The sequence below is a fragment of the Thalassophryne amazonica genome, chromosome 14 (genome assembly GCF_902500255.1).
Source record: "Thalassophryne amazonica chromosome 14, fThaAma1.1, whole genome shotgun sequence".
Classification (NCBI taxonomy): domain Eukaryota; kingdom Metazoa; phylum Chordata; class Actinopteri; order Batrachoidiformes; family Batrachoididae; genus Thalassophryne; species Thalassophryne amazonica.
Window position 1 is genome coordinate 35075627 of NC_047116.1, and position 14613 is coordinate 35090239.

The 14613-nt window shown below is 43.2% G+C and overlaps 1 protein-coding gene across 1 annotated transcript in view; it reads right to left on the reverse strand.

Annotated features, from left to right (window-relative positions):
- The window catches only part of igf2bp2a (insulin-like growth factor 2 mRNA binding protein 2a), a 216242-nt gene that overhangs the window by 43669 nt on the left and 157960 nt on the right, over positions 1 to 14613 (reverse strand). The window contains exon 9 of the mRNA XM_034187013.1: positions 2027 to 2149. Coding sequence (XP_034042904.1) covers positions 2027 to 2149 — 123 coding nt within the window. The remainder of the gene's footprint in view (positions 1 to 2026; positions 2150 to 14613) is intronic.

Genomic DNA, 14613 nt, shown 5'->3' on the forward strand with positions numbered 1-14613 from the left:
AGTTATCTATCTATCACAACACCAGGTGGCAGTAAAAGACATTTGCAGTGGCAACAGCGCCACCTAGTGTATACTGAAGTATGATGGGAATGACAGATTAGAATAAATTATGAAAATGTATGAAATTCAAGGCAAGACTGAAAAGAAAGTGTAATAAACATGCTGACATTTGTTTGCAATAATTAAGAAGCAATGCTTTCACAAAACTATACTGTTTTTATGCATTTTTTTGGGCCCTGACTGAGTGCTATTTTTTGTGTCAAAATGGGAGCTGTACCACACGAACCATAATAGCTGGCGCAAATGTGATGGTGGATGTTTTTGCCCTAGAAAACATCTTCAGATAATTTTCAATGACCTACCTTGATGAAATACGGACGAAAAAAAAAAACAACCTAGTGATCAGTGACAATGCATTGAATGTCATACATGGAAGCTGGACGGATTCGTACTTGCCAGGCGAAAAACGCCATCTGGCGGAAATTGGCGATATATCACAGATAGGCGGTTCTAATTAACTGCAAAATGTGGGCAATTAAGGGGATTTGTGAAAGAGATATGATGTGCGTCCATACCTAAAGAGGATTTGGGAAGATCGAGAGTGTAGAGATGATGCGTGAGGTGAGCCGATCCAGAGAACATTGAGGACAAAAAATGGGACCTCCAAGCTTAGTATATAGACGAAAAATTTTGAAAAAGCTTGTGGATGAGAAGGTCATGCCTTTACAGAGATAATACAGAACCATCATTGCTGTTTATAATATTTCTCTGCTCCTGTTTCCTCTTACAGATCAGACTTAAAAGGGCACTCTGGTATTTTTCAGTCTGGGCTCTACTCTTCTATTTTTCACTTGAGAGCCTTGCGGCGGGAGTGAGTGAATAATCTATTCACTGCAAAAACTGTCCCTCTCAAAATCAGCCAAATAATCCAAAATCTAGCCAAATTGTCTTGTATGAAGCAAAAAACAAACAAACAAAAAAACCTGCCAATAGGTTAAGAATCTTAAAACTAGTCAAAATTCTTATTTTAAGATTAGCCTCTCTGTTAAAATAAGGAAAGCAATCTTGTTCCTTTGCTTGGATGATTTGAAATCTATTGCCTTTCCTTGTTACTGGTTAAATACAGCTTGATATTAGCTGGAAAAACCTACTAAGAAAAAGTGATATGCATTTTTCCAAAATAAGACGTTTTTTCTTATGTTAAAAAAAAAATGCTTGACAAGATTATTTTTCTATTTAGACAAAAATTAAGTCAAATTTTCTTTAGACAAGTCTTTTTTTTACTTTCTTAGATGTCAGTTTTTGCATTGTTGGAGATGTTTACGGACACGGAGGCTGGTAGCGCTTCTCCTGTGGTGCGGCAGGTAGCAGATGATGTTCCAGAAGTTAAAAAAAAAAAACTGTCGCGCATTGGAGGCATTTCTTGGCAACGGCACTCGTGAGGCCACTATGCCTGTGAAAATCGTTGACTAACATAAGATGGCTAATCTACAAGTTTAGCCGTCGAAGTGAAATGGAGATTAGATGGCTAATGTTGGGCGACTAACCTTAGTCGACTAAGTAAGTTTAGTAGACTAAAAGATTAGACTGCTTTATGGAACTGGGCCCTGGGCTGTTTGGATGTCCAAAGGGGGACATACACAGTATGAGACGGGTGGTCACACTGTTATGGCTGATCGGTGTATTGTCCATTTTAGAATAAACAAGTGATCGACTCAACATTTCCTGTAATGAATCAGTTATGTGAAATCACCATCCTGAGACACTAATGTGCAAAGAAGAACAATCTGTGCAACTATTAAGTTAACTGGTGGCAGTGTCCTTTTCAAAATAATCTTGGGGAGTGTTATTTGCTTTCAGTGTTCTAACGACCATGACAAACAAATTCAGATTGTCTGAAGACACCAGAATGTGTTGTTTGTCTTCCAAAGGTGCTGGTGTGACTTTGCAGCAACATGGCATACTCACAGAGCATCGTGGGCGTGTGTGAAAGCAGAACAGTACAGCACAGCAACACATGACTTACGAGGAGATGGTAATCTTGGTCCCTGTCTCCTCCTCGATCTTCTTCAGGTTGCGTCCCTCCTTTCCAATCAGCCGGCCCACCAGGCTGTTGTGGGCCAGGATTTTCAAAGTGACTTCCTCCGTCCTGCACAGGTTAGGAGAGATGATGCGTTCAATGACCATCAGTTTGGTATATGGATAGTTGTCTGGCTGCACTAAGAGAAAAGTGTCTCACTCACTTATGTTAGCACATTCACTTGTGGTTGTTAATAATTTTCGCCCAGAAATTACCCAGATTTTTTTTCTTTTCATGGAGTAACTGTGAAAAACTGTAATTTATGATGACATTCCCATGCACTCAAAATTTATTCTTATCCACAAAAAGATGGTATTGATTGCGACTGATTACAGTAAACAAAGTCGACATTGATGAGTGCAGCTAAGACGAGACTTCTGGTAACAGTGAAAAATGTGGAACAAATAGGGAGAAAATGGAAATGAAGGAGGACGTGTAGGTGGTTGGTGTGGCAGAGGAAGACAACAGGAGACAGATGACCCACTGTGGCAAGCACAAATGGGAGCAACCAAATGAAGATGAAAAAGAAGACAACGGGAAAGAACACTTTTAACGAACATTCTGTTTTTACCTGTTTGTTTGTTTGTGAACAGCCTGTAACCCACAATTTTTCATATATTGTTATGATTTTTTTTTTTTTATAGAGGATTCCTGATAGGCAAGAACTGATTCCATTTTCAAGGTTATAGGTCAAAGGTCAAAGTCAGGAAAATCCCTATCTGTAACACTTAATAAAATTTCAAAAATTCATAAAATCAAATTTCTTTCATAATTGAGAGCAGTATGTAGGATTGTATCCTTTATCGACAGACAAAGTTTGATCTGGATCTGATCCAGATTACAGATTTTGTGGCCATTTGAATTTAACATTGAAAACCCAACTTAGTGTACATTTTACATTATATCTTAATCAAACATGCCCCAATCACTGTCATATTTGAAAATGAGGTGCAGACTAGCACTCACTATCATCTGACAAAGTTCGATCCAGATCTGATCCGGATTGTGGATTTTGTGGACATTTGAATTTAACATTGAAAATCCCATTTAATGTATAGTTCACATTATATCTTAATTAAACATGCCCCAATAACTCTCATATTTGAAAGTGAGGTGCAGATTAGCATTCGCTATCATGTCAGAGAGTTTGATCCAGATCTGATCTGGATTGTGAATTTTGGGAACATTTGAATTATTATTGAAAAGCCCGTTTGGTGTACATTTTGCATTATATCTCAATTAAAAGTGCCTGAATCACTCTCTTTTTCTGTCATGGCTTTACCTACCAGTAAAAGATAAACAATGTACCTATCTTCCAGGTATCAGTTGGAAACCAAGTGCCAAAAACCAAGGACAAACTGTGCAAAACAGATGTTCTGTGAAAATTATCTGACAAAGAATTCAGAAACCAAAAAAGTTGAAAAAAAAAAAAAAACCCTGACAACACCACAAAAAACCTTTTGATTCACGTGCATTCATAAAGACATTTGATCACATCTAATTTAGCCACTTCTAACAAGGCTTTGACCTTCAACCACAATACTCTAGTCTCATTTTTTTTTTTCTTCCATTTCTGAAAGCCAAAGCAGTCATTGACAAATCTCTAATGGCACTCAGCTGAGGGCACACCTCCTACAATGTTAAATACTTTCCAAAGTCTGCCATGCTCTTATGAACATACACTGACAGTAACGATCAGCCTACTGGCTCAAGATCGACCACAAATCTCATACGTCCTGAGATATTATTAGATTAAACACGACTGATATTTCTACATCGAGATCCATGTGTTATTTCTTAAGAATTTGTTAAAAATACTGAAAAATTCCCTGTCATATTAAAGAAAGTGGAGAAATAAAGAGAGAAAAAAAATAATTGAAACACCTCTTTTATTTTGACCTGCTTGACAGTTTAATGATGTCAGTTCCTGAAAATCAATGGGTAACTTTTTCTTAGCCATGCATGGCGATGTCAAAGTTGCTACTGCTTCCTTCTAACTCATGCCATACCTGTAGTCTTTCTTATAAAGCCTCCATTGACTTTGTCGCCTCGTTTCTCTTGTGTTTAGACAAAAAAAGGTCAACTTTATGTCTCAACGTGTCTGAAGCAAATGGACCACAAATTAAATGGCCATCTTGTGCTGATCTGCACATGGGTGCCAAGAACATGCATGTAACTTAAGTTACATGCTTATGTGAGGGCATCACCTTCCTAGTGTGCATGTGCAGGCTAGTACAAGATGACTGCTTAGTTTGTATTCCAAAAGCTTTGGACAATGTTTTTTTTTGGTCTAATTACTACAGCAACTGCAATGCGAAGAGGTGACAAATTAAATGGAAGTTTTATGTGAATATTTATTGAAGTTCCGGCCGTATACATGCTTTGAACTGAACACGCTGAATAAAAAAAAAAATCATAGAGGAAAGACTGCAGGTTGAAGCATGGCATTGTTAGAAGGAAGCGGTACCGACTGTGACAATGTCACACAGGGTTAGCACTTTCTTAACCCTATGAGCAACCAAGCACATCCACAAAGAGATACGGGTGAGGCCACACCCTCCTTGGTGGTGATAATAAAAGGCTTTCTAAATGTATGATGAATGAACAGAAAATTTGTAAAGACTTAATACAACAATATGACTGTTCATGTGTGCATGTGGTAAAGGCAACTCAAATGTTGGTGGTTTCTGGGGTGGGTCACACTGTGGGTGGTGGCAGTGTGAATTTGTGGGTGGGTAGGGGGAGGGGCACGCCATGATGTGCGCTAGAGTGTAAAATTAGTTTTGGTTGAGGTGTGGGGAGGTAAGTGTTGCTGGTTCAAATGTTCAGTGGCTCGGGTCTCACTGGGTTTTAGACTTCCTGGTGAAATTAGAGAGTGTAGTGCAGCCCCAAAAGAGGTGTGGCAGCCATATTGAGGCAGCAGTGTTATGTATCTGAGAGGCAGCAGGGGTGATGTAACGGGTTCAGGACCAGGGCATGAACCCCAGTCATTAAGGATGACAATGAATACGTAAGCCTTACACAAAAAAGTGCACTCAGAAAGTTATCAGGAGCTCAGGTACCAAACAGAGGGTGACTTTTAAATATGGGTCTTTGTGACATCATAATGTAAGTGTGTAGGTTGCTAAAATGTCGTAAGGCTGGCTCTTGAATCAGGCAACACTAGTGCTGCACTTAGCTGTATCCACCACATGAGAAAAATGCTTTATGTCCAGACTATTGACAATCCAGTCAGACTTGCAGTCCACCTCTTCTGAAATTATCCATATCTGCTGCAGCCAGGTGGCTTGGCCCAGCTAGGTCCTCAGCAATGAAGCACTGACAGACATGCTTTCTCAAGAAAACACACCACATGGTCACAGTCATAACTACTTTTCTGTCAGGATACATGTAGTAAATATCATCCAAGTCTCTGAGTAGCTGTTCAGCTACGAAAATTACTTCCAGCTATAACCAACAATTATCTGGAAAGACCTGGTACCAAAGTCATCCATTGTTCAGTTCAAGAATTAACATCCAGGTCTCACAATACAGTAAGACAGGAAGCACCAGTGCTCTGAAGACTTGGACGTTTGTCATTCTAGCAAGGTATCAGCATCACCAAACAGCTCTGTCCAAGCTACTCCCAGTCATCTCGTGACCTCATAAGCCGTGCTTCCAGAGCCACGAAAGTCACTGCCAACATAAATGAATCTCTTAACAAGTTCAATACTCTCGCCACATACAGACACACTGCTGATTACTGTGTCCAGGACATCATTGCAAACTTGCATCTTTGTCATGATTCATGACACTGGATCGTGCTGCAAGCAAGTATGGCCTACGCAGGTCCTGAAACCCACTGGTGTGATGAAGAAGGGCCTTTATTGTCATTGTACCTACATACAAACAACGAAATTTGTATTTAACCCATTACAGACAGACACAATCCAACCACTAGGAGCAGTAGGCAGCCACAGTCCAGCATCAGGGGACCAAGTCAAGATGTAGAGATGCTGCCTTGGTCAGGAGCAGAGAAAGGAGCAGACCTTAAATAAGCATGTGCTTATCTTGGGATACCATAATGAGAAGCAGATGAACGTGTACGACAGACAGGTAACATGAAGCACATACCTGGAATCAAGCCTAAACCAATTTATTGTTAGTCCAGCTGTTCTGCCCTACAATCAAGACAGCCAGCAATTCCACAAGGATCACAGCATCATCTCCAAAGTTATGGTCAGTGATTGTTTCTTCACAGATAAAGGCACCCAGGCCACTGGACTCCAGGACTTTACCCAGAACACAGTCCAAGCAAGCACTGAACCAAGTAAGAGCCAGAACACATCCCTGATGTACGCAGGAATTCACTGGGACGAAATCAGAGTGGAGTCTTCCATGCCCTAATGTCTATCTGTGGTGCAAATTTGGTGAAAATCCGTGATGTAGTTTTGACATAATCCTTCAAAGCCTATATAAAGTGAAATCTTGATCCAGAATCCAGATCACCTCCAAAATTCAGTAGAGTCTTTCATGTCCTAATATCTATCTGTGGTGAAACTTTCACCAAAATCCGTGCAACAGTTTTGACGTAATCCTGTTAATAAACATGGACGATTTTATTAAGAATCTGGCGGACATAAAAAGGAAGAAATAAGTCCTATTTATTATATGGCTATTATACGCTACGCATGCTCCGATTGGCTGATTTCTGGTCAGATATTTTCCCATGTCAGACCGTTACCATGACAATCAGCCCGGATCGCGTATCAGATTTATAACAAACCAGAAAGCTAAAAACAGAAACAAAAACCAAGTTGGACATGAACGTACTCCATAAATATCTAAACAGTATCGGAAAAAACACACAGATTGAAAGCTTACCAGCTAACAACTGGACCATCTGTTAGGAAGTTCTTCATGGAGGTGAAGAAAGCGAACAGGTCTGACTACGAGCCCAAAACCATCAGCAGCTTTATGCTCGGGAGGTCCATGCAAAAAACACCAAGGCCTGATTTCCCGTACAGACCTTGTGCTCGGTTAATGATCCTTTAATGTTGTCAGTACTTAGCCCCGGATTCTGCAGTGTGAAGCGGATTAGAGTGGGACACCTGCCCAACTCAGGTTACTTCCCCAACCAAGGCTGGTACCCAGTTACAGCTGGGTTTACATGGATAATGTAGATGAAGTGTCTTGTCCAAGGAAACACAAAGGAAGCATAATTGGGAATGAAACTCATGTCTACATATGGCTAGCTCATCTCCTTATCCCACTCAGATACCGCCTTTGCATAGCATGCACAGAGGTTGTGTAACACATCACAGTTGATGCAATCCAGGCAATCATTCCAGAAAAAGACAATACTAGTGTGCCTTAATTGAGAGAGTAGCGTCAACTCAGAACATGCCACCACTTTGGTTCTACCTGTGCTGAACTACTGAATGAATTTTAATGTTTTCAACATGTTTTTAAATCATTTAACCACATACAGCAACACATCCAGGTACAAGTACTATTAAAATAAGTATAAAAATAGTTTAGCTATCAAATTTACAATCCATGATGATTTATTTAATTATTTTAAAGCCTGATTTATGCAGCTGCAGCTCTGTAACTCCGTGTCATGCAATGACGTGCGTGACAGTTTTAAAGTTCTCCGTCTCTGGATTATGCTTAATTATGGACTAATCTGACCTTCAACAAGCTTTTGTTTCTACAATCATCACCTCCAAATCAAAGGTAAGCTGTACATTTTCCTCTTTTATGACTTTGTGCTGTAAAGTTGTGGACTTTTCTGATCCATTTTTAATAAGTGTGCACTGTAAAAACTGTTATAATACGATGGCAAACAAAGGAGTAAAAGCAGAAAAGTGTCAAATCACAGCCGTTTGTGTCTGATTTAACAGGTGTACGTCAGGCTTCAGGTCCCATTCTGAACACGGCTTGAAAAAAATAAACCGTCTAGCTTTTAATCACAGAAATGACTCCGGTCATCCGGTCACTCTTCCTCAAATCGGTGAGTGTCAGAGTGCTGAACTTTAATTTGTACCTCTGCACGTCCAGACTGCTCACGGTTTTTAATGGGTATTGATTCTGATCAGACGGTACATTTTATCCGATATGAACGATATGTATGTAACGGATTAGTTACAGTCAGGAGGCGCCAAACATATGGGGAATCCTGAATATGTGTGAATATGGATATGAATATGCGCCTCATTTAGTGACCGGGTCAAAATTTCCTTTGAAAATTTTTTTCTGCTAAACGTATTTGATCCATTCTCAAAATGCAATCAGCATGCGGACTGCAAAAAAACTATTATAATATGATGGCAGATGAAGCAGTGAAAACAGCAAAGTGTCAAATCGCAACCTTTTGTGTCTGATTTAACAGTTGCACGTCCAGGTTGCGGCTCCGAGTCTGAGCACGGTGTGAAAAAAATAAACAGTCTGGCTTTTAATCATGGAAATGACTCCGGTCCCACATGCGAGGCTTTTTAATGGAAAGACATTGCGATCAGACGGGGTATCTGTTCTGATCTGTGTTAGCCTGATCCCGCCAGATCTCAGAAGCTAAGCAGTGTGGGATCTGGTTAGTACTTGGATCGGAGACCTCTTTGGAACACCAGTGGATGTGTGTGTGTTTCTTCGGGTAAAACTGGAGTTGTGTCAAGAAGGGCACCCGGCGTAAAACTTGTGCCAAATACTAATGCGAATCTGGCTGTGTCCACTGTGGTGACCCCGAACACACACACACACACAAAAAAAAACAGCAGCAGCCAAATGGACAAAAACAACAACAATATTGCGATCAGACGGGACATTTTATCTGATGTGAGTGAAAATCCGTTGTACAAAAATCTGTTATATACGTTGTTTATTACCTGGAAAACAAAACAAAACTTTGGACTGCGAATATCTGGTTTATATGATGATGGTTTAGGTGAGTTTTACTGTACATGGGACTGAACAATAAATTTACCTCTCAAAGCTTGACAATAAATTCGGCTTCCATCCCACATGGCTGACTTTATTTTCCAAAATTTTTCATCTGTTCGGATCTGAAGGGAATCTGTACATCTTGAAGCCCTTGTTGTGTCTATTTGTGCATCCAAATACACTGCAACTCAGCATTTTCATCGAATAAATAATTAAAATAGCTGGATTTCCATACAGACAGATGAACACCGAACACTATTTTGAACCCAAGATGGCACGAGTCACATGGTCGATTTTTTTTCGACTCGTCATGTCAACACTCTCTCAATTAAGGCACTCTAGACAATACCTCTGTCCCAATTACAGACACTTCTGGAAAAAAGCATCTCTACCTGCCTGAAGATATCCAGAACCATAAAGTTATTCCCTGCAGATGACTAGAGTGAAGAGTTTCGCTTACCCAGTTCAGACATTCTGAAGTGTTCTTTATTACCTGCCTGTGCGTGCATGTCATGAAGATAAGTAGATGGATGTTGATGCTCAGATACAGCACCAGTTCCAGGGGTTTAAAATGTGCAGTGTCTCATTAAAACAGTCAAGCTCAATTACAAGAGTTGGCGTGTCTCTTAAATGCTAAGCTGCCATCACGCGTCATCATCGCTGAGTGTGCCATGTGCACAGTGTTTACCTGTGTTAGTGGTCTAAGTGAGAGAATACGCAGTGAGATTAAAAAGGTGCTGAAGCAGATTAAAACCCTGCAGCCCTTATAAGTAATCTCCCTGTGGGACTGTTTAGATGCACAGAAGACGCACGTGTCTTTGTGTAACAATATGCGTTCATGTACGTCTGTGCATGTTTTAACATAGACTCACGTCTTGGTCTCGTTGGCCTCCTTCTGCATGATGTCTAGGATCATTCGACAGGCAGAAGAGCAGCCCTCGGGAGTGGAGTGGATGGTGATAGGCTTTTCTGCTGCGCCTGCATTTTCTTTACGATGAATGTCCACCCTGAGGGGAACGAAGAAGAGAAAAAGATGAGTCAAAATCTATATGGGTGAGAATGTGATGACATTCCAAACAGACTAAGAAACAGAACATCAGAATAAGTTGATTAATATATATCTAAGAAAGTAAAAAGACTTGTTTAAAGAAAACTGGACTTATTTTTTGTCTAAATAGAAAAATAATATTGTCCAGCATTTTTTACATAAGAAAAAATGTCTTATTTTGGGAAAATGTTTGCTAGTTTTGAGAATTCTAACCAAGCAATTTTTCTTTACCCCATTGGCAGATTTTTTTTGCTTAATACAAAACAATTTGGCCAGATTTAGGATTATTTGGCTTATTTTGAGAGGGGCAGTTTTTGCAGTGTTATCTTTGGAAATGCCACCAGATCAAGAAGACTCATTCAAACCAATAGTACAAATAAATAAATACCTCTGCAATATGAACCCAGACCTTGGTAGAAGAACAAGTCATGCTGACACCTCTTAGTTAAGAAGACTCAATTTTTCACTCAGGGAAGATACAAAGAAATAGTCATGGTGCCTTATTATTCAGCTCCTCGTTATTATTTAACATTGAGTCTGATTGGCCTTGAATGTTTCTGAAACGCCACAATATTGCATTCTTTCACAACCAGGTTTTATAAAGTGCACTCAGAGAGCACTTAAGTGGTAATTATTTGTACCACCCATCAATCAGAGTAGAGCAGGAAGAATTTTGGCTGTCATCAGCTTCACACTTTCATGATACTATGAGGGGTTAAATGGTTACATACACTTCATAATGCAAAATCTTGGACACATCATCAGTGATAGTACCTGGGGTCATGGGGGGTTTCGGGTCTTTCAACTTCAGACCCAATCGCCCAGGCGACCCGACCAGGAGTGATCAAATCCCGCCCTGTATCCAAGAAGCCGTCGCCCACTGCTTGCCCATCCTGATCCACAACCACCGTGAAGCTCTCTCTGCAGCCTCGAATGCTGCAGTGATGGCCTTTCTCTTGCGTGCTCCGGTGATACCGAGGAGGCTATAGGCCTTGCAGAGTGACTTTCCTGCAAAGCCCCTTACTCCAACTTCGAAGGGAAGGCACCTCGCATGCCACCCCGTCTGCGACACTCCTCCACCAGCTCAGCATACTTCTCCCTCTTCCTCTTACTGGCTTCCTCCATTCTCTCCTCCCAGGGCACTGTAAGCTCCAGCATAATAACCTGCTTAGATGACTCTGAAAACAGAACGATGTCTGGTCTAAGACTGGTTTCCAAGATGTTTTCAGGAAAGCGAAGCTGTTTCCCCAGGTCCACCCTCAACTGCCAGTCCTTCCCTGCACCCAGGAGACCTGTCTGGGCCCTCAGTCGGGCGGGTGGTTGTTCTCCAGCTCACACAAACGAGATTTCCCGCCTTAATGGTTTCAAGCTCTCGCACTGGACTATGGCAGTATTGATGGACTCAGCAACTACTTTAAGCACCTGGTCATGGCGCCAACGATAGCGACAATCCCCCAGCGCTCTGGGGCAGCTGCTGAGGATGTGCTCCAGAGTTCCTCTCCCCTGGCACAAGGGGCATGCTGAGGTATCAGCCTTGCCCCAAGTGAAAAGGTTCGACGGGCTGGGTAGGACATCATAAACTGACTGGATAAGAATTTAATGCGGTAGGGTTCTGCCTTCCACAACCCCGGCCACGAGATCTTCCTCTCTATGGCTCCCTCCCATCTGGTCCATGCGCCCTGTTGTCTCAATCCCACCATCTGGCTTGCACGCTGCTCCTCAACCCCAGCTCTCACTTCGCGTTGAACCAGGTCCTGCCTTACCTTGCCCTCCGTTTTGTTATAGTGGATTGTTGGGATAGTACCCAGGCCCGCCCGGCCGATTTCCACAGAACCACAAGCTCCTTGTGACGCAGCCGTGCTTCTGCCTGGTCCACAGCTTCCTGTGCCTTCCACTTTCTGCCAGTCCTCACCTCAATACCTGCTTGGGATACTTTCATGTCCTTGGAATCCCTATATTGGAGCACCTCTCTTGCTCTGATAACCCTAAACTCCTCAGTAAGGCTTTTGATAGGGAGCATCAGCTTGGTCTTATTGCCGTAAAGGGCAATGCTGCTCAGGCTTCGAGGTAAGCCCAACCAACGACGCAGACGGCTGCTGATCCTCCTCTCAAACCCTTCCACCGTAGAGATGGGAAACTCATACACGAGCAATGGCCACAGTATTCTAGGCAGGATGCCATGCTGGTATAACCACACCTTGAATTTACCCGGAAGACCTGACTTGTCGACTGTTGTCAGCCAACTCTCTAATTGTTCATTAGTTGCCCTAATGGAGGCGGCATCCTTTAGGGAGCAGTCAAAGGTTTTTCCAAGGCTCTTCACAGGTTTCTCTGTGACAGATGGTATATGGGTACCTCCTAGATAGAAGTGGAACCGATCAGTCACCTTCCCTCTCTCAGGACCAGTAACCTGGATTTTTCTGGCTTAAAGCGCATCCGAGCCCAGGTGGTTAACCTCTCCAAACCTTGGAGGATCCCTCTGCACACAGGAACTGACACTGTTGTTACTGTCAGGTCATCCATGAATGCCCTGATAGGAGGCTGCCAGATCCCAGACTTAGTTTGGGGGCCTCTACATTCCGGCTCGGCAGACTTGACTAGCATGTTCATGGCCAGGGCAAAGAGTATCACTGAAATAGTACATCCCGTGATAATCCCTTTCTCCAGCTGATGATACTCTGATGTAACTGTGCCAGAAGTGAACCTTAAGTTAAAGCTATTATAATAATCCATAATGAGGACTTTGATGTTGCTCAGGACGTGGTGCCTCTCCAATGCCGCCTCCACTAGCTTGTGAGGTATGGAACCATACGCATTGGCTAAGTCCAACCATAGTACCGCCAGGTTTCCTTTCCCTTCTCGGACCTCTCTAATCAGTTGTGTTACCACACCACTGTGTTCCAGGCATCCTGGAAACCCTGGGATCCCCCCATTTGCACTGAGGTGTCAATGTACTGATTCTTGAGGAGGGAGACTGACAGCCGCTGGGAGAGGATACTGAAAAATATCTTCCCCTCAACGTTAAGCAGTGAGATGGTTCTAAACTGCTCAATGGTGGTTGACCTCTCCTCCTTTGGAACCCAAACCCCTTCTGCGGATCTCCACTGTTGGGCTTACCCCTCCTCCAGATCACCCTCAAGATCCTCCACAGGTGCCGCAGGAGCTTGGGGCACCTTTTATACACCAAGTAAGGTACCCCATTGGGTCCAGGTGCTGAGCTGGACCTGGCAGCCTTGACAACAGCTTGGATTTCTTCCCAACTAGGTGTTTTGATGTTAAAGGCAGTAATCGGAACAGGCGGATTAATCAGGCCTCTGCATTCACCCAAGTCCTCCTCCCGGCCTGCATCGCTATAGGTATTATGGAGATATAGGTCTACCTCCTCCTTTGAGCATATAAGGTGGCCACTACGTTTTTGACCTAGCAACTGTTTGGCACACCCAAACAGGTTTGCCAGAAAGGCAGCACGTCTCTTGGCTCTCTCTCTGGCCCGCCTCCTGTGCCATTCTGCTCGCCAGAGGGTCAACAACCTCTTCCTAAGAATACCTCGAAGTTCTACCAATCCTAACTTCTCGTCCTCACTTGCTCCCTTAAACTGCCTCTTCAGGAGTCTTAGTTCCTGGCGTAGCTGTGAGATCTTTTCTGCTCTGCGGTTCTTGGAGTACTGGTTTGTAATGACTCTCTTTCTGCCAACCCAAACCTTTCCGTGGCGATACTGATGATCACAGTTGTCATCGTTTGGAGTTTCCTATCTGCACCTCCCCTCATGGTAGCTTCCAGGATACCATCACATCGTCATCAAATTTCCGCCACTCGTACCCGTTACTAGCTGGAGGCCACTTGACCCGCCGATGATGTGGAATGCATGAAGCTTGAACTCCATGAGCTTGGAGGTTCTGGGCTCTGTGGGGTGACTCCCGGCCCGGCTCCTCCTGCGTCTCACCAAGGCCCTCTGGAGCACAGGGGTTCTGGCCGCTATGGGATAATCCCCGGCCTAGTTCCTCCTGCGTCTCTCTGAGGCTATTCCTTGAGCGCTGCTCAAACTGTACATTCTTCAACATCCCATCTTGGTCTGATGAATCTTCAGACCCCGTGGGTTTTTGCAGCTCTTACCGCATATGCATACGCATTCGTTGCACTTGTCCATTTGCATAGGTTGTTACCTGGTTATCCGTCTGTTTGGGGTGCTCATTCTCCCCCCCTCTCGGCTCCCCTGGGGTATGTCTCTTCCCCTCCTCCCCTCATGGTAGCTTCCAGGATACCATCAACATCGTCATCAAATTTCCGGCCACTCGTACCCCTTACTAGCTGGAGGCCACTTAACCCGCCGATGATGTGGAATGCATGAAGCTTGAACTCCATGAGCTTGAAGGTTCTGGGTTCTGTGGGGTGACTCCGGCCCGGCTCCTCCTGCGTCTCACCAAGGCCCTCTGGAGCACAGGGGTTCTGGCCGCTATGGGATAATCCCCGGCCTAGTTCCTCCTGCGTCTCTACTGAGGCTACTCCTTGAGCGCTGCTCAAACTGTACATTCTTCAAACATCCCATCTTGGTCTGATGATCTTCAGA